At 44.5% G+C, this 23,574-nt stretch overlaps 1 protein-coding gene across 1 annotated transcript; it reads right to left on the bottom strand.

Annotated features, from left to right (window-relative positions):
• Positions 1-544: 544 nt before the first annotated feature.
• Positions 545-20,261, bottom strand: wnt3 (wingless-type MMTV integration site family, member 3; the record flags this gene model as incomplete). Its single annotated transcript, XM_083904257.1, has 4 exons — positions 545-1,024; positions 4,348-4,613; positions 7,300-7,541; positions 20,182-20,261. The coding sequence occupies 4 exons, from the start codon at positions 20,259-20,261 to the stop codon at positions 545-547; spliced, it is 1,068 nt and encodes a 355-aa protein (XP_083760383.1).
• Positions 20,262-23,574: the final 3,313 nt, after the last annotated feature.

The raw sequence follows: 23,574 nt of genomic DNA, 5'->3' as shown, positions 1-23,574 counted from the left end.
ATGCTTTTTTGTTATTATTCAAAAGCAAAAAGAGTCTGAAGGTTGTTCCATTTTAACTGCATTAATCTCACATGTAAGATCTGTTGTTGTGCATGCCACGAGCACTGTGTCGGTGGCATGGAAGGAGGGAAATAAATAAAGACACGGGGACTGAGGGGGGGAGGGGGCGAGGGGAGGGGAGGGGTGGGGTGTCATGGAATCACATCTCTAACTTCCTCCAATGAGAGCGGACACTTTCTGATCAGACACGACGGAAAATGGAATGTAGTGGTTTCGGGCGACTGGAGGGTTTCGTTGTGTTTCTGTACATTACAAAGGTGTAGAAGTCATCACCCATGAGGGCCTGAGTGTGTTTGTGTGGGGATGTAGTGTCTCTTAGTGTGTGTGTGTGTGTGTGTGGAGAAGCAGGACAGTGACGAGTGGTGAGTTGAGGGTTTGAGTGGGCAGCAGTCAGTTTGTCTGAAAGCACAGGCCTCTCTCGTTCTCGCATTCTCTCTCTCTCTCTCTCTCTCTCTCTCTCTCTCTCTCTCTATTTCTTTCTCGCTCACTTGCAAGTGTGCACGTCGTACACCCGCACGCACTCCTGACAGCTGACGTAGCAGCACCAGTGGAAGATGCAGTGGCACTTCTCCTTGCGCTTCTCAGTCCGCGTGTTGTGGCCGCGGCCGCAGCACAGCAGGTCGCAGCCCTCAATGCCGTGCGACGACACGTTGCAGACGCGGTCGCGCGTCCCGAACGAGCCCGTCTCCTGGTTGGGCTCGCAGAAGTTGGGCGAGCCCTCGTAGTAGACGAGGTCGCGCTCGGTGGGGTGCTTGAAGAAGGCGTACTTGACCCGCAGCGTCTCCACCCAGCCCCGGGACTCGCGGTGCTTCTCCACCACCATCTCCGAGGCGCTGTCGTACTTGTCTTTCAGGTAGTCGCCCAGCATGCGGAAGTCCGGCTGCGCCCACCAGCAGGTTTTCACCTCACAGCTTCCTGACAGGCCGTGACATTTGCAGCGCAGGTGCATGTGGTCGAGGATGGTCTGAGGACACACAGAAGACGCATTTAAGTTTACTTTATAGGAATGGTTAAACCAAGCAAAGTTATTTGGCAGTGCGGTCGCTAAATACACTCCCTTGCTAGATGTTGGAGATTAGATAATTTTTTCAGGATTTCTTAGTCTTTTTAACTCATCTACAGTTCGGTGTCGGACGTCGCACTCATGACTCTTCCAGTGGCGACACTCTGACCAATCAATCGGAACCTCGCCAGAGCAGGTACCAAAATAGTACAGGTACCGGGTACTATCCCTAATGGAAAAGCAAAAAAAAGAAGAGTCGAGCCATGCCGAGCCGAGTCGTGCAAGAACTGTACAGTGGAAAAGTGTTCCGGAAGGGTCCTTCTACAAGGCCTGAGGTTCTACCTGGAACCATTTGCTTCTGAAAAACCATTTCCCGAAGAAAGCGTTTTTCAAGGGTTCTTGGTAACACTAATGGTTCCAGTAAGAACCATTTTGATCCAGAGAACCCTTTAAAACCCCTTTCCTGAATAAAGGGTTTTAAAAGGGTTCTTGGTGGAACCCCCCAAAAGGTTTATAAAAAAAAAGGTTCTACCTGGAGCCAAAAAGGGTTCTCCTATGAGGACTAGCCGAAGAACCTTATATGGTTCTACTTATCACCTTTATTTCTAAGAGTGTATAGCGTTGTCTAGCTCACGTGTCGACTGCCAACATTCCCGCACTGCGCATAGTGAGTGACTCGTTTATATGGAGAAGGTTGTAGGCAACAGCAACACTGCTCGAGTAAAGCGAGAAGCGAGTATGACTGAAAATTGCCCACAAAAAGTTCCTGACGTGAACCCGCTCAAAAAACTTTCACCAGTTCTCCTTGTCCACGTCTACTCCTGCACTGCCGGAGAGACGCAGCGTTGAGATGATATTCATAAAGACCCAACAGAAGTACTATTTTCCTGATGTTTTTAAGGAACATCTCTTCTTTTTACATTTAATTTAACGTCGGTAAACATTCTCCTGAGATGTTAATGGTCTCAATCCCTGGTTTCAGGTATTCTTCAACAGTACATTCATTTTGTATTTTGTAAACAAGTCAGTTTGGCAGCTGGAATCATCCAATCAGGGTCTAATTGCATATTAGTACAACTATTATTTCACTAGCGCTAACCACTATTCAGCACTATCTACAGATCTACAGACGCCAGCATTCAAAGAGTGCATCCTGAATAGAACATCCCACAGTTAGTTAAACTTAAATGTGCTGCGATTAATTCCCTTTTAATTAAATAAGACTCAGGGCTTGTGGGACTGTCAAGTCAGTCAGCACCTCGCTTGTGATGAAACCTGATGGTTAGAAAATTAACAGGAAATTCAATAACACACCAGAACTAAACCACTAAAGACTGGCAGCGCAGACCAAGAAAAACAATACGCCACTGGCTGCAATTTGCAGCTGTGAAGTACAGAGAGGCTCTGCGCTGCTGCTAAATCCCTCTGAAGTCACTGGCTCACATGAGTGTGCTGCTGCAGGGAATGTTTTACCTTTATGTTTTGATTTTGTTGTGCTTTAATTCAACAGCTATATTTAGCCGCAGAATTCCCCCCCAGCTCGGGCGGAAGGCAGGTGGCTGTGGCACCTCTAGGTGAGAAGGAAGGGGAGAGTTGGAGGTGTGGGTGAAGGGGTTTGGACACACTGGTGACATCACACTGTGAGCTTGTCATGCCAACATCAAGTCCCAGAGGCCCTCGGGGCTAAATAATGGAGCGTGAGAGGGCCAGGTGGAGAGGGAGAGAGGGAAAGAGACTCCTGACAGAGCTGCTGTTCACTTAGCTTCTGTGGTCTCTCTGACTGCTCCTGTGTACTCGGATCAAAGAGCCGCCTTGTTGCCGTGTGGTTTTGCCCCTCAGCAAGCAGCCAGGGAGCCCATCTTCTCCCAGCGGTGACAGCAGCCAGTGATGTTTTAAGTCTGAGCTGATTTCCTCCTTGGCCGCCCCCCACACCTCTTGTTTTTTTCTTTTTTTTGTTCATTGCAGATGCAAAGGCATGAAAGGCGAGGTGTGGGGGCACAGGCTGCAGTGAGCGTGTTGCTGAGACGAGTCATTTTCAGGTGGAAGCTCAGAAAGATCAAAAGATCGAATCCCCCCTCTCCGTCACGTAAACAATTAGTAATCCCAAAGTCTCCCACTTCCTGGACAAATCTATTCCGTCTGCGATGCATTCTGTGCTCCCTTTTCACCTTTTTTTTTTTTTCTCTCGCTGCAATATGTAACGCCCCACTGCGCTGAGCTTGTCTAACTCGTGTGATGTACTGCAGCCGCGCCGTGGAGCACGACCAGCTGACTCTGTGCTAAAATGTACACAACAATGGAGCCGGAGTTTATCTTGCAGCCACATAATGACACCCGGTGCGTCTTTTAAATGTTAAACCACTACTGTCAAATTGGTTTAGTCTTGTAGTACTCGATATGTACACTATCGAGACAAAAGTATGCGGACCCTCCACGGTTCGCGTCTATTTTTGTACACTCGGTTCCTGTCAAGTGGAATCATCATGCTGCAGCTCCTGTGCCAGTTTGACGAGGACTATTTCCTGTCTCAACAGGACAGTGTCCCATCCCTGTGCACAAAGCAAGGACCTCAAACTTCTGTTTAATGTCAAAATTGGTCATGTGAAGTGAGAGAGTGGATTATTGTCCAATATTTTGCAATCAGGGGGCCCACGGTTGGTGTAGTGGTTAGCACTCCTGCCTTTGCAGCAAGAAGACCCGGGTTCCTGGGTTCGAGCCCCATTTGGAACAACTTCGGAACAAGGGCCTTTCTGCATGGAGTTTGCATGTTCTCCCCGTGTGCGTGGGTTTTCTCCGGGTTCTCCGGCTTCCTCCCACAGTCCAAAAACATGCGATATGGGGATTAGGTGAATTGGCCACTCTAAATTGACCGTAGGTGTGAGAGTGTGAGTGAATGGTTGTATGTCTCTATATGTGGCCCTGCGATGGACTGGCGAACTGGGGTGTACCCCGCCTATCGCCCAATGTCAGCTGAGATGGGCACAGCACCCCCCGCGACCCTCTGGTGGAGGATAAAGCGGTAGATAATGGATGGATGGATGGATGGATTTTGCAATCACATTAAGGAATGAGAAAATAGTCTCAATAGTCATTTCACCCATTCAAACCCATTTACTCACACTTTGGCAATTGGCGCTCACAGCCAGTCTACCCATAATGACCAGGGACACATGGATTAATGGAGCCTGGAATACACCTGCCAACACTCCAGTTGGACAACAACGTGCTCTACCATTGAGCCACAGCTGCCCCCAATGTCCATGTGCTATATCAAATCTATTTACCGTGCGTCCTGCTTCGTTGTTGTGCCGGTTCATCGCAGAGCGAGCGTCTGGGCGGTTCTCCCTGGCGTCTGCGAACTCTCTGGACACCAGCACCCCAAACTCTGCGTCCTCACTGCAGCCGCCCCACTTCCAGCCCTCCCCGGGAGGCCCTTTGTGGTGGGAGTCGCAGCCGCACATCGTGGACGTGCCCTCGGCGCAGGACCTCGTCACCGCGAACGCGACGCCCGCCGAGGCGATGGCGTGGACAAACGCAGACTCCCTGGTTGCTGGGAGAGGGAGAGACAGGTGAAGACAGAGGGAGGAAGAATGAGATGGCAGAGAGTGTCAGGCTAGTGTTGAACACGCACACAGTCCAATCTGTACAGCTGCCATCATCCAGACAGAGGCACTGAAAGGGGATACCTCCAGGCGATAGCCTTTTAACACAGCATTTCATCTTTTGAGACGGCGTTTGTGTGCCTGTAAAAACATACCTTTGCTATATGAACATTTGGTTCAAATATATGATGAGGACGCACGTACATGAAGGAGGCTTTAAAAGCAGAGTCCCTGCAGTGACATCACCCATTCTAGTAGTGTCAAGGGAGGCCTAATGCTCAGTGGGATCTTAGTGACCCCCTGTCATCCCTGAGGTGTGCTGCTTTGCATCTGGATAGTGTTTCAGGAATGTTGTCACCCCCTCACCCGCCCACCTTTCCCTGTTCAGAGCCCAAGGCCTCCTGGTGAAACCTAGTAGTGTGTCGGCCTGCTTCTTTTTTTTTTCCAGTTTGAGGGATGGGGTTACGCCTTCTTTGAAGGCAACAGCTTATTATGTAACTGGACACCATTGTTTCACAATCACAGCACACTTACCAGGGCTCACCGATTACATTCAACGAGCTCTGTAACAGACACACAGGTATGGGGAGGTGGCCCGCCACTTTTCTATATCGAGACGACTGATGTGTTCAATTGCATCTTCTGAGTTCAGAGAATTAAGTGTGTAATCTTTTCTCTTTTTTTTTTTCCACAACCACAGTGGCGACTAAAGCCAGAAATTCCTGAGCAACTCCACCACAGATAAAGTTTACTCATGTTTGGTTGGAGGCAACTCATATTTTAGACATTCTTTTTTACTGTTCATCCCCGTAGGCCGTTTAGAAAAAATGATGTAGTCTGCTGTTTGCAAAACAATACAGTTACTCACTCATGCACTGTGTTTATCGTCTATTTTCATCTAAAAAGGAACTAAACATCATGTTCTATGGAAAATGTTTAAAATCAATTGCGAAATAGACTCATTTTTCAAACAGAAGAGTTTGAGTCACCCCCTGGTGGCTAACTGCTACATCCCTGAAATGCTACATCCAATTTTGTTTCCATGTTTGTTCATAACCCTGTAAAAAAAAGAAGAAAAAAGATACAGTTCAACTAAATACCAAGTTTTCCTCTGAACCCGTGCATGATTGGATGACATGCAGTCCTCAGGTCGGGCATCCCTGCTCACCCTGGCAAGACTAAGTAGGTCCTCCACAACATGGTCCTGTGAGCTCCGTGCCCCAGGAGTGCTGGCTGTTAGCCAAGGCTAGCGCTGCTCCTGCTACCTGCTGGGCCCATCAATCCGCCTTTGTTTCCCTTGTGTCACACTGTATTATCCACACAAAGGGCCCAGCGACTCGCGCCCCCACAGTCCCGTTCTGCCCAGAGCTGGCATTCCCCAACCTCCCTTGCTCCCCTCCCCTTTCCCTCCACCAGCACCCTGAGCTGAAATCCCATACACCACCACCCTCCACAGGACCTCGGCCCCCCCTATTTCCTAGAGGCGACCACCACCACCACCTCCATTGCCAACACACGGCTTATCACAGGGGCTGGTGCTGGTGGTAGGTAGATATCCCTCTCTGAACTCAAACACTTCCATTTATCAATCCTCAAACAACATTTCCTACTCTTCCTTCCTTCCCTCCTTACCTCCTTTACTTCCCTATCCCAAAGTGCACACCCAGGCTAGGTTTGGAGAGATCCCCTTTCAGCCTGTTTTCATGACAGAGTCAAAAGGGCGTGTGAATGGGGCGTCCGTGGGAGCTGGACTGTGTGAGGCGATCACTGGTCTTCATGCACAGTAGGGGTTGAGCGGAGCCCCCCGGCCCTTTTCTATTGCCTGTAATCTCATTTGGCCTCCCCTCTCCCTTTTATTTGACGGTGGAGCTTGGACTGCTCACACTGCCCATTTCTGCCCAGATTCCTTCCCCTCTGACACACAGGGTAATTCATTTCCAATCAGCAGCCTCACTCACAACACACAAACTTCTACCTTTTTAATTAGGGACTGCAAATACCAAAGCAGCATCACCTTCACCTTTTGTTTCCTACTGTCGGGTGTAGTTGGATGTCTAAAGGACAACTAGTGGTGCTGCGTGTGAAGCGACTGATGGATGTGTCCAGTATATCGCCTTTACATGTCTGGTTTTGTTGATGCATTTGCCACATTGACCCTCTTTCATGAGTGTAAACATGCAAAAAACTGGAAAAAAGTCTTTGCCTCGACAGAAAAAGGTGATACTGAAGGTGAAGATACGTGGAAGTTCAATAATGTGTCAGTGCTTGTACCTGCATTTATTCCTTACTGCAGCCAGGAAAGGCGTATATTATTGTAATTGCCCAAGCTAGTCAGCAGAAGCCCAGAACACAGGCAGTGCTAAGCCTTAGGGTGGAAAAGTGGTAAATGCTACGTTTTGTATCAGCTTGCAACAGCCTCAGTTACAAAGCCATATTTTATAGGTGGGTGTTGTTTGGCACGGACACATTTAGATCATAATTCATTTCATACTTTGAGCTGAAGATTTGCATGTACATCATTACAGAATACAGCAGTGAGTAGTCATGGGAGGCCTCCTTTCTTTTTCTTGTATTTGCAATTGAAGTGAAAACATATATAAAAGGCAGGAGAAGAAGAAGAAGAAGAAGACACACCTTTGTCTAAAACAGGACCAAAGATGGCAAGGTTGTCCTTGATGGTGGTACAGTTCCATCGGCGGCCCCTGAACTGGTGCTGGCATTCCTGGATCCCCAGCTTGACACCTTCAGCAACACTTGGCATGATCTCGATGTAGTTGCGACAGAAACGCAGCTGCTTGGGCACCAGACCTGGGATGGAGCCACATAAGATGGGTTGTGAGCCCAGAGATGAGTACTGCTGCCCAAGGGCCAGGGACCTGTGGAGCACAGAGTGGGACATGTTCAAGTCCATGCTCATGTTTGCTGGGCACCTCTGCTAAGCGCTGTAGGGAATTAAAAGACTTACAAGTTGATCAAAAGAGGCTGATATTATTGTTTTGTTTTTTTTTAAATGCTGTGTATTGAACCTTTGGTACTGCTTTAAATTATAGTGTTGCTTGTATTATCTGTGCAGATGTTCTTGAAAGGATTTGTGTGTTTTGACCATAGACTGGAATACAAAAGTTCACATAGTTTGAAAAGTGAAGACCAAGAAGTTAGGTTGAAGTAGCAGGAGGCGATGGTGGTGTGTAGGGTGTAGAATGAGTTAATGGTCTCAATCGCTAGTTTTCCAACAGAACATGACATCAATTTTATAAATGATGTTCCTATGTAGAGGAAATTGGACAATCATCTGAGTGGACACCACCGTGATTGGCAGCTGGTATTGTCCAACTGCGGCTTATTTGCAAGAGACATCTGTGAATTTCCAGATCTTGACGCTTCAAAATTGGAGTTTTCCTCATAACGAGAAGATTACGTCTATTTTAAAGTACAGTCCATGACGTTTGACAACATGTCACATACTTTTTCAGATGAAAAAAAACAAATATTTCTCATGTAAAGTCGAGTTTTTTCTGCTGATTCATCCCCAGTGCATTTATACGTCTCAAGAATGTGGGAATTATAGCGAATTATTGTCTCACAGTACAAGTCTGTGCCCTCAGTGAACTCAAGCCTACAATAGCAATGATGGTGACCTGCCAGCGAGGCCTCTGTGAAAAGCATCCTGCTCCTCAAGAGGGACCGGACCGCTCCTCTGTATGCGTTTATCTCAGGTTTTTTACTGTAAGCAGCTCTGCGACAATACGCTGATTCATACTTGAGTGTTTTATTGACTTATCTGCTTAATGTAATTTATACTAGGAGCTCCTGTTTATTTTGTCTTAACTCCACCAGGAGGGGGCGGGGATTAATGGGTCCAATTCAGGGCAGGGATACAAGCTTATTAGTACTGACTTTTCAAAGTGTTCCCACTTGTTAGCATACACAGATGTCCTGATCTCACAGATAACACACAATAACATGTCTGCGTAGTTTAGGAAAAGTCCCTCATACAATTTCAAATATATGACAACACTTGCCCTTGTTGTTCCGTCATTAATTAGTGGTTTGCCTCTGGAGTTGATGTGTAAAGAATGACACTGCATGTCGGCTGAGCTCGCCGGTGAAGGACAAAAACACTATCTATAGCTATGTGTCTCACCAGGAGGCTCGTGCAGATGTGCCTAAGCAGGGATTAATCACCACAATGAGACAGCCAAGATCAGCTCGTGATGCCAGTAACCATTATAGTTTCATTCAAGTCATTAATTTTAATTGCTTTCTATTAAATAAAAGAGAGAGACAACATGTTTGCCGTGCCCTTGTTTTAACATGTTTTTTGTGATGACAAGCTTAAACAAAACTGCTCGGTACCTTCCAGCAAGCCATGCATTTCTTGTAGTTGATGTCGGACTCAGATTTCCTGTTTATTTATTTATCTATTTATCGGATGATACTGTAACAGCTTAGGACACATACGTGTTTCAGTGCCGTCCACATTCTTTAGAGATGTGTGTGTGTGTGTGTGTGTGTGTGTGTGTGTGTGTGTGTGTGTGTGTGTGTGTGTGTGTGTGTGTGTGTGTGTGTGTGTGTGTGTGTGTGTGTGTGTGTGTGTGTTCACAGGCTTACGTGAGAGACGTCGCGCTTCAGTAAAAGTGTTTGAGACGACTCGCCAGCACTTGGCCGGGGTCTGGGTTGGACAACATGACGCTGGAAGTCATGAGAGGATCATGCAGGAACAATTGACACTGATCAAGATCAGAGCGCCACTCAGGATGACCTCAGGACCCCCGCAGGGCGCAACCCAATCATAGCAGCCACCGACTCTGACAGATGAGTGCAGTGCAGCGCGGCCACCTCAAAACAAAAAAGTCGAGCCATTGAAGTCAGAGGGATAGAAGAAGAAGAAGAAGAAAAAAAATCCCCCCTAGATAGGTTTGTGGCTCTTGTGCGCTTTTGCTTTCTACTAATGGCAACCACCTATACCCTGCCCCCATGCCCCATCACCCTGCTCCCCTCCCCTACACTGTATTTGATCTCAGGTGAGCATTGTTACAGTAGGCTCCCAGGGATCAAGGTTTGCCAGGGGAGCTTATGAACTGAGACCTGCAGCTGAGCTGCTTTTGCTTTTACAGCTGGTCTTATGGCTATACGATGATCACATAATCAGCTATGAGTCACTGGTGTTGTAAGCATGAGCTTCCTGGTTGACACTGATGGCACAACAAACAAAGATCCTCAAAGAAGGTACAGTTGCATTAACTGTAATACACAAATATGACTGTGCATACAAAGTCAAGCATGGAAATCCAGTTTTTCCCAAGCATCTAAAATTAGTAATTTCATAGAGCTCATGTCCTTGTCTTGAGTTTACCCAATGCAAAGGCATTAGCTCATCTGCCAGTCCCATCCACACCAACGTCACTGAGTTTAAGTGTTGCTGACTTCACTCTGTCTGGTGACTGAGTGACTAAGGACCTTAATTACACCGTCTGCTAGTTTAGTTACTGCCCATGGGATGGACCAGAGCGAAGGATTCCTTCCGCAAAAAAAAACTTGGACTTGAACATTGTGGTGTCACCTGACCCCCAGTAGCATCTGACAATTAACACATCAATTTGTATAGAGGTATCTTTGCATTTAGATCTGTCAGATAAACCTCCTGCCTTTGTCGGCCAAGTCGGGATTTCTCATGATATCAGTAATGTAACCACATGGTACTTTGTGGTGGCCGTAGCACGTTTAGACTAAAGTCTATTAGTCTTTGTTTGCAGAGGCATCATTTGATCTGATGGACAGATGAGATGACAGGGATAGCTTTTTGGCGAGGTGCTAATGAGAGTCTTAACCCTGAGGGGTTTATGAGGCATATCGTGCAAACGGACACATGCAGCCTCATGCATGTAGACCACATGTGTGCCACGCTGATCCTGCCTGCTTAGCCTTACTTCTCGTAAGCCACAAGCAACGTGTCTCAACCGAGTGAGGGAGCAGCAGACGCACAGACCTCCGCAGAGGCAGAATGCCGGGGGAATCTGCTGCAGGGGACGAGACTAGCAGCAGAGCAGCAGCAAACTGCGGGGCTTGGCAGGTGCATGCCCGGGCAGGTCTGTGTGGGGCCTCTGCTGGCCTGGGGGGGGGTTTATGGCTTGGTCGGGGTTTTTCTCCGTGTCTAAAAACTGCGCTGATGTAAAAGTATGATGGGCCACTGAAACCACAGAAATGAAGCAGAGGAAACAAAGGGATTCCACCACACACCTTGCTTTGAGAGTGGAAATTCACGCAATCAAGACGAACGCTGTCAATGAAAACTTTTACCGCAACCACTCCCAGTGCAATAAAATCACCTCGAACTTCTCCATTACCTGGTTGAACAGGTGAATCGAGACGTGTTTTTTTTCCACGAACAACATATTGTTTTGTTTTGTCTGAAGCTCGAGTCAGGGGGTGAGTCAAGGAATCTTGTATTGTCAAAAAATGTGTTGCAGCTGCTGTTATGGGAGGTCTGCATTACAGGGGTCAGTGTGTAGCACATGTCTGTGCACACATGAGCTTTCTTTGTGTTATCCCCAGAGGCACAAAAAAGCACCAGATGAACCTCTGAACCTGTTGAGGAGAACATGACATATGACCTCTCTGCCTTTAGCCCGATGGTCCATAGAAACTGTGAGAAGTTCATTACCAGGGGTCGACATGCAAGTATCAAAGAACAGCAGAGCCAATGGGTGCCTGGTTGCAGGTGATGTCTGTCCAGTGTCCTCCTGTCACCATTTTACCTTTTACATATTGTCACGTCTGTCGTTACGATACACAGGACTCACAGTGAATCAGGTCAACCAATTAAAAGTGCCCATTTTCTGAATGACTTGATAAGTGGACGAATCTGTAATTTTTCTGTCATATTTTGCACTGAATTAGGAACAAAGTCTGTATCCGTTCAATACAGAACACAGAACCAACCCTAATCCAGGCTCACTGTGATCAGGTACCTGCTCAAGCTTAAATTCTACACTTTAGGTGTGATTGAATGATTTATCTTATTTGAAGCAAATCCAGTGAAGGCTTTCCATCTTCTTTGCATTTTGGATACTGAATAAGTGGCCTAAATACTGTAACACACGCACGCAATAAAGGTTTAGAAAGGTAATGCAGCATAGTCATCTTTGTCATGCAGCAAACGAACACAACCTTTTTTTTTAATTTTAACTGTTTAATGTTGAAGAAGCCTTTGAAGAATCTGAAAATGTCCATTCAAAACAGTGGTAAGTGTTCTCAACCCACGAAAACAACAATTGACTTCGATTTAGCTTGAAAGAGTTAGCATTATGTTAGCTCTATGTGTCCAGTGTATGGGAACATACAATATATGTATGTTTTTTGTCTTGAATATTTGTTATACATTTTACTTATACATACTTACACATGTTAAGTAATACTATGTATTACTAACAAATATATAAGTATTAACGGTTTTAAGCTAGTAAAGTAGTACAGCTGTGATATCACTGCATTGTTAGACCTAAATCCTACACTGTTTCTTTTTTGTGTTGTTGTTTTGTTTTCAAATATGTTACATTAGTTAAATACTGAATTTAAAACCATTTCAGTCACCATTTCTCTACATCTATGTATGTGTACTTTTACCCATACTAGCTAGTTTTACACACATATTAGCATGAGGCTAAAACATTAATCCTGAAACTTAACTTTTGAAACTTCTTTACCCAAATTGACAGACAAACAGTAACATGGATTAAACAGGACTCATGATATAAATATGTGTGTATTATGTATATAAGTTATGACGTATTCCATTTAACGGGTCAGTAACTAGCTGGAATATGCAATAGAGTCATCTAATACTCGTGATATTGACTGTTAGCACATAAAAAGTCAATAAATACAGTAGCTTTTTAATGTACAAAATATGATATTTTGGTCAGTTAGGGTAAGTAGTATCACCCAGCTCCTTTACTGTGTACATAAAACACCCATCAGTACATTGTAAGACTGATATTTTACCCATGCTAAATTTTGCGTGAAAAAGTACATATTCTGTTGCCCAGTACTTTACCTCACTTGCTATAACTTGTGCAAAAACTGTGCTGTAATAAATCAGATGCTCATGATATGAGGAATGATCCATTTCTGGTTTGTTGAAACAGATTTGAGGTATTGAATGAACTTTGCAGTAATTTGGGAGGCTAAAGTTAGTGGTTCTGTCAGTGTATATTATATAGCATCGATAAACGAAATGTTAGAAACACACTTTAGCGTAATGTAATGCCTTAAAAGATAAGCCGCTGTGGTCATTTTGCACCACTGGTTGTCTGCTGAATTTATTGTCCTATATGATTCGGTGAAGTTCGAAGTTAATTCAAAGTTTATAGGAGTTTGAAGTGGAATGCTGAGGTGGCAAAGTTATGAGTGTGAGTCGGAGAGAGAAAATGAGGAGGATTAGCAATCCTGTCTATGCATTATTCCTTAGGCACTTTTTACAGTCACACATACACGTATGAGAGCGTAATGACCTTAACAGTTTTGTTTCTACTTGTTAACGTCCTATACTTCCAACAAGGTTATCACTAGTGACACACGATGTTTTGTTTGTAATTCTATACAAACATTTAAGCGAGCCTTTTGTTCTGTACAAGGCATGCAACTCTTCAGAACATGCTGAAAACTGTTACGCACGATGATATAATTTTCCATTTCGTTTAATCACAAGCTGGGACGCTCTCCAGGCTATTGCTGTCAGGTCAAGTGCGGCTGATGATGTTTTAAACAACACCTCATTCACGTTGTGCCACGATTAGGGTTGGATTTTGAAGGTTTCATTTTGGATCAGTTTCCAACTTTGTAAAATTCCTGGAATAGTTTTTTTTTTCCAGTTTTCTTTTATGCTTTGTCATTCATTTTATTTTGCAAAAAGTACAAATACAAAAGAGTCTTTTCAGATTATTTTGGTCTACCAAAATGGACTAGACCATTACAAATACTCTGACTCACATCCAAAAATGTTGTTTGATTTAAGAGAAGTTATGTGAATCTAAGTTTTTGTTCTGACACCAAGATTAGTGTTTACATTAAACTTTTTTCTACCTCCAATTTACCTCTATATGCTCAGCTTGACAGATTTGCCCGGAGGAGCTGCTAAACAAGGCCCGAGCAGAGAATGTCAGCGAGATGCGTTGAAAACATTGCCATCAGAATCTCATTTATAAATCCCACATCAGAGTCTGCAGAGAGGTAAAGACACTTAAAAGAAAGTAAGTGGGCCAAGGAAAGCCCGAGGATGGGACTTTTCCTGGTGGAGGCTGGAATGCAAAGCTTCTGCCTGTGTTTTCTGTTGTCTTCTCTTTCTCTTTGGCACACTTTTGATTTGTGGTCCAACAGCTTCTGGCTGATCAGATAAAAAATGACAGGACCCCTGAAAAATGTTTCAACCTGTTCTCCGGTCTACCTCATCTGCCTCCCCGTCCTCTGGTGCAGACTGTTGGGTGGAGTTGGGACAAGGAGACTCTGTAGTCGCAAATATGGAGACAGAACGAAGGGGGAAGCGAACAGGGTTTAAACTTAGTAGGAGGATCTCAGAAGCGCAGAAGTGGAACTGGAGAGTACGAGGCAGTGACAAACGCATGTCAAACTGCACGCCTGGTGTCTCGGTCTGCCTGTAGGACACGACGGAGTCTGAGCTGTTGTCTTGAGAGGACAGGGCTGGTTTGAATGAGAGTCGAGAGAGACACTGTGAATGAACCACAGCTCAAACAGAGCATTGTTCCCTGATGCTGCTCATTAGTGGCTGCCGGTTGGCACCGCTGCTTGAATTCTCAACAAAATGCATCCAATGCAAATCTTATACTTGTGATGGATTTTCTGCAATTTTTCTATTTAACATCTGGAATGTCTTTGTGGAAATATCAAATACATAGTGTCATTTTTTTTTTTAAAGAAAACAAATATTTTGAGTTAACTTGGTTGATTTTGAAAAAGTAAGGAGTAAGTAAGGAGAACAATCTGGGAAAAACTATTCTGCTATTGAAGCATCCTGCAGATACTTCTAAAGTGTATCCAGTGCTCACAGCCAACACTGGTTAACACTCTCCAGTTTGACACATCTGCCATCTGCTGAATAAATCCTGCTGCCACACAGAGTTTTAGATGTAACCTTTATACCCCTATATAGGGCGAGGAGCTGTATTTATTGGTTAAGTTAAGTTAAAATGTAATACATGTCAGTGACAAGAGCTGGTGTCAAATGTCAGGACAAATTCACAATTTATTCCTGATTTAGATGTTTTAAAATAGTAAATGTTAGTAGTTATGTGCTCACATGGCGTCACCATGTAAATTTAGAGACATTAGAGACAGTGTTGCTCCTCGCTTCTAATACGCACTGCATAGTAGTGTAGATGACCTGGTCAGTGACCTGAGGTCAAAGACTGAACACACTCTGTACAGGTGTGATCGACACATATTTGTCACTGACCTTGTGTGTCAGAGAAACCTCGCTAACAAACCGCACAGGTGAGATCAGCCAGGTGAGAGCCAAGAGTTTTTACGTGTGTGCGTCTCCGTGTGTGTGTGTGTGTGTGTGTGTGTGTATATACAACACCACCAACCCTAATGATCTCTTTGCCTTTGGCCATTTCTGTATTCTCTTTGATGAACTGTCCTGGCCTGTGTTTTAGTGCACCTAATAGCTGCACTCTGCAGGACTTGGTCATTTCCTACACGAGCACTTTGCATGTCCTTTGATGATGCCTGAAGATTAGGACTCGCCCTTGCTGCTTTGAAATACCACTCTCCTTTGAACCTCTCACCTAGCTGGGGTTTGCCTGGATCATGTCATCCCACATGGCCGATCGCTGACGACAGACTCATAAATGATTTATGATGTAATAGCACGTGGCCGGCGCCATTTTGATTGTTGTGATGTGGGAACGATTGATATGAAAAGCCACAATAGCTGCAACGTGTAATGTTTGGTGTCTTTGTGAACAGTTTGATATGGGCTCTGTCAAGCAATACTATCAGACCTGACCGAGAGACATTTGTGTCTATACAGCAGCAGAGCAGGTGCGGACAAGAAGTGTGTGTTAGGGCCACGCCACGGATGAAGTAAAAAATTAATATTGTTGCCATGATTTTAATCTCGACACGTAGAGATTGGAATATCTCGTGGATTACGACAGTTACTGGGCGTCCAGGTTTACGACTTGGTTCTGTGCGGTCGTTAATGTCACTAAAGCGAGGGTCTTTATACTTTACTTTTATTTTTTACCAGTTTCAGTCAAGAAAATACTGTCAGCAGGTCAACGATGTCATGTTTACATTCCATCCACGTCTGAGACTGACTGTCCGGAGTCAGCGGCAGCTTCTGTAGAGAGTGGTTGCTCTCTAAGTGACATTTCGAGATGAAATGTCTCATATTTCAACTTTATTCTTGAAATTTCAAGTTTAATCTCATCATAGCAGAAATTCATGTGTGGCTCAAACTGCTGAACAACCAAGTTTTTTTTTGTTTGTTTTTTAACAGTAGAATTCTGTCTCACTTTACAAGCGCAATGTTACTGTTGCCTCCTTTTGTTTTGATGTGAAACAAATCACTTCCTGTGTGCAGGGTGGAATTATTGCCATGTGACACTAACCCTACTCCGTCTTAATCTCGTCAAAACGGCTGAACAACCACGTTTTTTTAGTTTGTTTTTTAACAGTAGAATTCTGTCTCACTTTACTAGCGCAATGTTACTGTTGCCTCCATTTGTTTTGATGTGAAACAAATCACTTCCTGTGTGCAGGGCGGAATTATTGCCACTGTGACACTGTGACAGTGACACGCAAGTCTTAAACACTGCTAAACTGAAAGAGTCAAATAGGCGTAATTCAACATTGTGTGAACTCATTCCACATGTGCTTGTATTTAGAAGTAACGTACTACAGCTTTAAAAGTTTTCATTCAACTGCTTGAGCAACATTGCCTCAGCACATCCTTGATACCCAAGCAGAACATTCTTCACATAGACATACTGTACATATTTTTGAGGAATATGCCCCCTTTATATTCCTTTTATTCCTGAGGAAGTCATGCACTCGATGTGGAGTCATTTTTTCTTCTTCTTCTCTGGCTTTAGCCCAAAATTACCTTTGACCCTGGCTCTGCCACTTATAATGAAATCCTAAAGTTTCTTATGAAAGACATTCTTCTGGACTTTTCCTGCCCTTTTTCCTCTGCCTTCCTTGTTGAGAATAATACCCACACATCCTTGATCTTCTCACACACAAGACACGGCAGACGGAGGATTTTCTCGCAGTGAGAATCATTTAAGTGACCCTCGTTCCATTGGTAGGGGTTTTTGGGGTTGAAGACTGGATTGAGGATTGGAGGTGGGGGGGGTGTCACGGTCAGATAATGACATTCCTGAGACCCAGAGATGGGCTCTAGAGTCCTCTTTAAGCTGCTCAGGTTGAAATGGAAAGGTCTGCGTATAGATGGAACAGTTTAGTAAACCAAGATACCTTTTCTTGTGCTCTTTTGAGAGGAATGCCGCTGATATTATTGAGGTTCCCATAACTAGTTCCTCTCATACCAAACGTAGTCTTAATCAGGAAACTACATTTAAGCTGATGCATGTGCAATTAAAAGATGGTGGAATTAAATTTTTTGTCCAGTGTTTTTTAGTGGCAGTAAAGGTAAATTATAAAGCAATAAATGTATGCAAAACATCAGATTTAATCTCCATGATTTAATATTGGCCTTTAAGGACTGCTTCATATTTGTCATGGTCTGCTGATGTTTCACCTGAGTGCAGCTTAAGTAAAGCTCTGTCTGGTTGCAAGGGTTCAAAGAAATATTGCTTCAGCTGCATGGTGATGATTTTATGATTAAGGGGAAATATCAAAACACATTGACTGCATTTTACAAATTTCCTTTGCAGAAGTTCCCGTTTGCATCATCCGTCCTTCAGTCTCTCACCTCAGCCTTTGTTTGTTTGCGTTAACCACAAAAATGATAATCTTGCGAAAGTGAGATATGAAAGTGGGGGCGCGTCGCGTTTCTGTCCGCAGCTTTAACAGCTGCAACGATAACAGAGGATTAAGAGAATAACGGTTATTGGATTTGAGCATGTGCGGCGTGATGTGACAGAGTTAAACCAATAATCGCCGTCGATGCTCGATGCCTGGTATTGGACGGCGTTCAGCTGATAATTCCTCGCTGAAAAGTGACTGTCATCATTCACTTATACTGCCAGTGATGTTTATGCAAAAGCCCAAACACGCTGTTGGCTGACAGAGTAAACTCTTGAGTTAAGATGAGTTAAGCCACACTGACTGAACACAATAGTGGTGCAGTCGAGACTTTTATCACCAGCTTTGATATAATATATATAACGTCAAAGCCCTCGGCTTTAAGTCCATATACATAAATATTCCTGTTTTTTTTTAAAGTATGGGTAAAATGTGAAACAAAAACACAAGTCAAAGATTTTTTTTTTTACATTTTTAACCCGCAAAAAGAGGATAGCATTGGACAGATTTACTGTCAGCCCGTGGCTCATGTACAGATATGTTGTATTACTTTAGGCCGTCGTAAATTCTCTCAAACGTTGATTTTTGCACATTTTGTGCAAAATGACAGTTTCCCCAACATTCTTGCATTTCAAAAAAAAAGGCAATTTACTGCCCTCTCTCACCTCTCCAAACCCACCACACTTGTTTGCCATTCCCTCTCTCTCTTCTCTTCTCTCTCTCTCTTTCTACTACACTTCATCTTCATCCACGCATATGTGCATATCACTGGAGTTATTTATGCGCTGTTTTGTTTTTCAACACCCCATCTTGTAAAAGCAAGGCTGCCAGGCATAAAGCAGTCAAAAACTCCCTCTTCCCTTCAACCTGCCCCACCATGGCTCGAGAATTTATGGCCAAGTCATCGCCCCTGAGACAGAAGCTGAGAGGAGTCCGCCTGGGCCCTTTTTTTGCTGAAACTCGGCACCTTCTTGTTTGACGCACCACCTTATTTTGTCTCCTTTTGGACATGTTCAACACCGCGGGGTGATGCCACTGACAGCACTGTTTGACACCCATTCCTCAGCACCTGCCCATTCACCTGGAGCTACAGCGTGGCTTTTCATCTCTCCACCCTCCCAGTAACCCCTTCCCTCAGCCTACATTTCAGAAAAATTTGTTACCCAAAATCAAAGGTGGTGCGCATTGTTAGGGTTTGAACATTATACCAGTGTCATGCAAGCCCCTTAAACAATGCAGCTGCAGGTAATTCACAGCACAGAGAGAGAGAGAATCCAGGCTCTTTGTCACCAGTGTCTGATGGTTGCTGCTGAAGCCAGGAGTGGGTGTAAAGTCCTCTTTGCCATTAACACTTCAACCCTGTGGCCTGTGTGCTTGGCAGCTGCCTGCTCTGTAAATGAAACCAGAAGATGCTCGCGGTTTGGACAGCAGAGCGGTGGGACCATATGCTGGTTGGGCTACTAAAAGTGCAGTAGCGCTGACAAGTATTGTGTCACGAGCCAAGGGAGCTTTGTCATACGCCTACGCAAATATCATCAAAAATGAAGCTTTATGTTACAAAGGAAGACCAGGAGCTATGAGGTCAGCTGCATGTAGCTGAATTTGTAATGAGATAAAACCTCTAAATTTCAGTTGTTGGTGCCAAAAGCGATCTGGGATAATTTAACAAAGAATAAAACCCCGCGGCACTTAAACATATTGTGTCCTGACAAATCCGTCGTGGAGGGGGTGAATTGTGAAAGCAAAATTATAAGCTTTGGTGTTTTTTTTTTTTTTTTATATTACAGCTGATGCCCAGTGGCAGAATACATTTTTTTTTTTAAATTGTCTTTAACTTTGTCACTTGCAAAATATTTGTGCTTAATGCATGTCACAATTTTATTAAAAACAACAATAACTAAAAGAAAAAAAAATGTTTTGTTTGTTTAGGGGCTGACGGCTTGATGAAAAATAGCAAACTAAACAAAATGACACTGATCTTCTAAGTCGTGGTCTTATTAGAAACACAAGAAATTGATTATTATGATTTTAAAAAAACGGGAGCCTTTCTTGAGGCTACAGCGCTGTCATTGTGCTTGAGTGATACCCACATTACTTTATATCTAATAACGAATTATCTTTCTGTCGTACACTTGAAAGTTAAATTAAGTTAAACATGGCAGCCACTCTCTAAAGTTTTTTTTTTTTTTTTAAATGTAAAAAATATAATTTTACTTTTTAAAATAATGTAATGGTCCTCAAAATTAAAACCCCTCTTTGCATCATAACATACTCCAATATGATAAATGGACATGAGTGTGGAGGGGAAAAGAACGGCGAGCCTTTTCCGTTACACTAGTATTTGAGGTTAAGATTTTTTGGACTGGGCAGGAGAACATTTTTCCACGCAGTCAACTGAAAGTGCACATTCTGCCCTCTCAGAAATGATCATTTGACCAAAAAGTCTCTCTCTCTCTTTATGTGGCCATATAGGCTCTGATGCTGACACTGTGGATTTGTACTCACCACCAGATGGGATAGCCTCCAAGCACCCGTGAGCTGGACAACCACACACACATCAAATATCCAACCAGATACAAATCCATGAGGTAAGCCTTGTAGTGTGTGACAGGGTAAATGGATCAATACATAGAACTTCCAGTAGGCAGTGAAGAAGAGTTTCCAGGAAGCGAATGCTTTAGGGCAGCTTGATTGTTGAATGAGGGGAAAATTAAAATTATATTGAGAAAAAAAAAAAATCTTCCTCCTGTTTTCGCCCCTTCTTTGAGTCGGGCCAGGAAAGTGTGTCTGTCTCCTAGTAGTTAAGAGAATAAGTGTCTCTTACACACATGCACACACGCTCCTACCCGTCCTCTCCTTCCCTCCCTCTCTCTGAGGTTCTTCCCTAAGGTAGATATCTTTTTCTCTCTCTCTCTACTTTTTTCTCCCTCAGGATGCCTCATCCACAGGCCCAATATTAAAGAGGGGGTGGGGGTGGAGGGTGATGGTGGTGGTGGTGGTGGTGGTGGTGGTGATGGTGGGTGTGTAGGGGGGGGGGGGGTGAGGTTTGGAGATGTCAGCTGGCAAGCCAATCACAGAAGATGGCCTTAGGTTACGAAAAAAAAATTATTATTCGTTCCCATCTGTCAATCACACGCCACCCCCTGGTAATGTGGAAAAGAAAGGAACGAGTGAAAAGAGGGAGGGAGGTGGGGAGGGAGGGAAACGGGAGAGGGAGGTATAGGGAGGGACACATGAAAAAAGGTAAAGTAGACTTGTTACTCAACTTGTTTCTTGCACGAGGAACGGGAGAACAAAAGTGTCAGGAGCTATAGGTGAAGCGGAGTCGGCCCGGCTAGTGCTCAGGAGACTTCACACACACACACACACACACTCTGACATACACAAGTGACATATTGATTTTTTTTTTTGGGGGGGGGGGGTTGTGCCCTGACTAATTGATCCGGATACATGTGCATACACACACCCATGCGATGGACACACACACACACACATATATATATATAACACCTATCCCTCTCATGGGCACATACAGTGAATTTTCTAAATTGTTGTCCGCCCACCCCAACAGGGGAGCACATAAAAGGGGACACAATAAAGCCATAAAGTGTGGTGGCGGCTGGGCCCGGCATGCAGAGGTTATAATGCTTCAGCGGCCCAAAGGCAACACATTTTACATCAATACTATTGTCATTCTGATGTGCTACGGGGCAAGCAGCCATGGGACAGGGGGAGGAGGGAGAGGAGAGAGAGACGGAGAGTGAAAGAGGGAGGGAGGGAGGGAGGGACACTTGTGATGGACTTAGCCTGAAGTAACCAATGCACCCGATTCACACAGATACAAGGAAACTGATCAGGAGGAATACAAACAAGACACCCAGGCAGAGATCAAACAAAGTCTGTCGTAGTGATAACAATCTACTTAAGAGTTTTGTCTCAAAGGATTAGCGGCCATGCCTTTCGTGGAAAGAATGAATGACCACCAAAGATGTAAAAGACTACTGTAAAAGACATGTTTAAAAACCCAATAATGACGGGGTGCATCTGTGCAAATGTCATATTTGACTTCACAGAACATAACTTTTTATGAAAAGTGAAGCTCTGAAGTTTCTTCAACACTTCGAGCAGTTTTTTTTTTCTTTTTGCACGATTTTCGCTGCGTGCCCTCGACCAATGCTGTTATTAACCAAGTATGTCGTAGCACTGCAGATTCCTTGTAGTTAAATGTTATACGACGATTATAATTCTTTACATAAAATACACATAGAAAAAAGAAAACAGCACTATTTCTGTATTTAAAGACATTTTTAGAAGTAAAACCTGACGGTAGTTTTAAAAATGTAAGTTTTAAAAAAGCTTCTTCAGAGCAGATGGATTACCTCGCTGCAGACTGAGTGTGTGTAGCCATATGGGAACCAGCCTTTGGGAGGTCTGTTTCCAAGTAAGGAAGGTCATGATACGTTCAAATACAAATGTTTTATTGATTTCATCCTAATTTAATAATGCAACAAACACTGATACCTGTTTTTTTATTTGTACACATTACAGGTCAGGGTGTCTCTAAAGTGGCGTTCTACCAAAACGCCGCACTCTGACTGTAGGTAAACGCAGTGTCGCTCTGTTTAAAGTGATTTTATTTATTTATTTTTTTAATGTACTTGCAGTATTTATACTCGAGCGAGATATTTCACCATCTCCCTGTGATGTCTGTTGCCCGGGGGCCGTGGTCTCTGTGCAGAGGACCTCCGGGGCATGACTGAGCTCGGCAGACTGAAGGGGCTAGAAGGTCGCTCAGCAGGGGCTGGGAGCGTGCACTCTGCAGAGAGGAGGCTGTGTGCCCACTGCAGGGAGAGATCCTAGTGACCAAAGTCTGTAGGTCAGTAGTGGAGTGCCCCCCCCCCCCCCCCCGCCTTCTTCACCCAGCCCCTCTGTGTTTTATCCCTCCATAACAAAGAGGATGGGGAAACAGGCAGTGACTGAGCAGCACTCGACCTACCACCCAGCTTTGGTTTGGGGGTGGTAGTTGTGAGTGAGGGGGTCCTCCAAGTCTCCAAATGTGACAATAATTGATAGATATCTTTGTGAAACTTGTGTGAAGCCAGTCTCAAGCCAGTCGTAGTGGGGAGTCTTCTATATTATACCAATAAAGATGTCTTTTCAATGCCTTGAGTCAAGATGCGATATGTCATGGCGGTGCTGACAATGAGGCAGGTCTGTTTTCGATCATGAACATTGTCATGTGTTACGGCATTGTCAAAAATGTGCCGAGCTCAGCTCTGGGATTTGGAGAGCAGTTGCTCTGTAGGAGCGAGAGACTGTGTGTAGGGCCAGGGATGGATGGTGGGAATGTGACAGTGGTCTAATTTATGAGCGCAGGCAAAGGAATCAGTCTGCGGTCGGCATCTGAACAACATCGAAACCACGTTTCCCAAGCTGAGGCCACAAGTGCAGTCTGGAGAGGCAACAGCCATTAAGGTCAAAAAACACGGGAGCAACAGCAACACTCGCTGTGGTGTTTCGTAGAAACCTCTGCAAAGGAAGGCCTCAGTCTGCATGTCTGCGTCGGTAGGTGCACACAGAGGAGGGAGGCACACCCATGAGGTTCCCTACCGGGCCGGTTTCTACGGTGACCTGAGAAAGGCCGTAACCAGGTCCGGCTCTTTCTCAGGCCTAATCAGCGTATTACAACAAAGGAGGACATGTGTTCTCCCCCGCCTCCCACCTCTCCACCCTCCCTACTCAATCCAACCAGCATGGCTGGACACAGGCAGCCAATAAAACCAGGATTAGGAGGGTATCTACACACAGTGGGCTGAAGCGACAACGTTTCTGAACACGCCCAATCCCACCCTGCTCCGTTCACAAACTTCTTTTCATCGTTCCTCCCTGTCTCTCATT

The sequence above is a fragment of the Microchirus variegatus genome (assembly GCF_963457635.1).
Source record: "Microchirus variegatus genome assembly, chromosome: 17".
Taxonomy (NCBI): domain Eukaryota; kingdom Metazoa; phylum Chordata; class Actinopteri; order Pleuronectiformes; family Soleidae; genus Microchirus; species Microchirus variegatus.
Note: the sequence above shows the minus strand (reverse complement) of the source record. Positions and strands in the feature narration are given on the sequence as shown.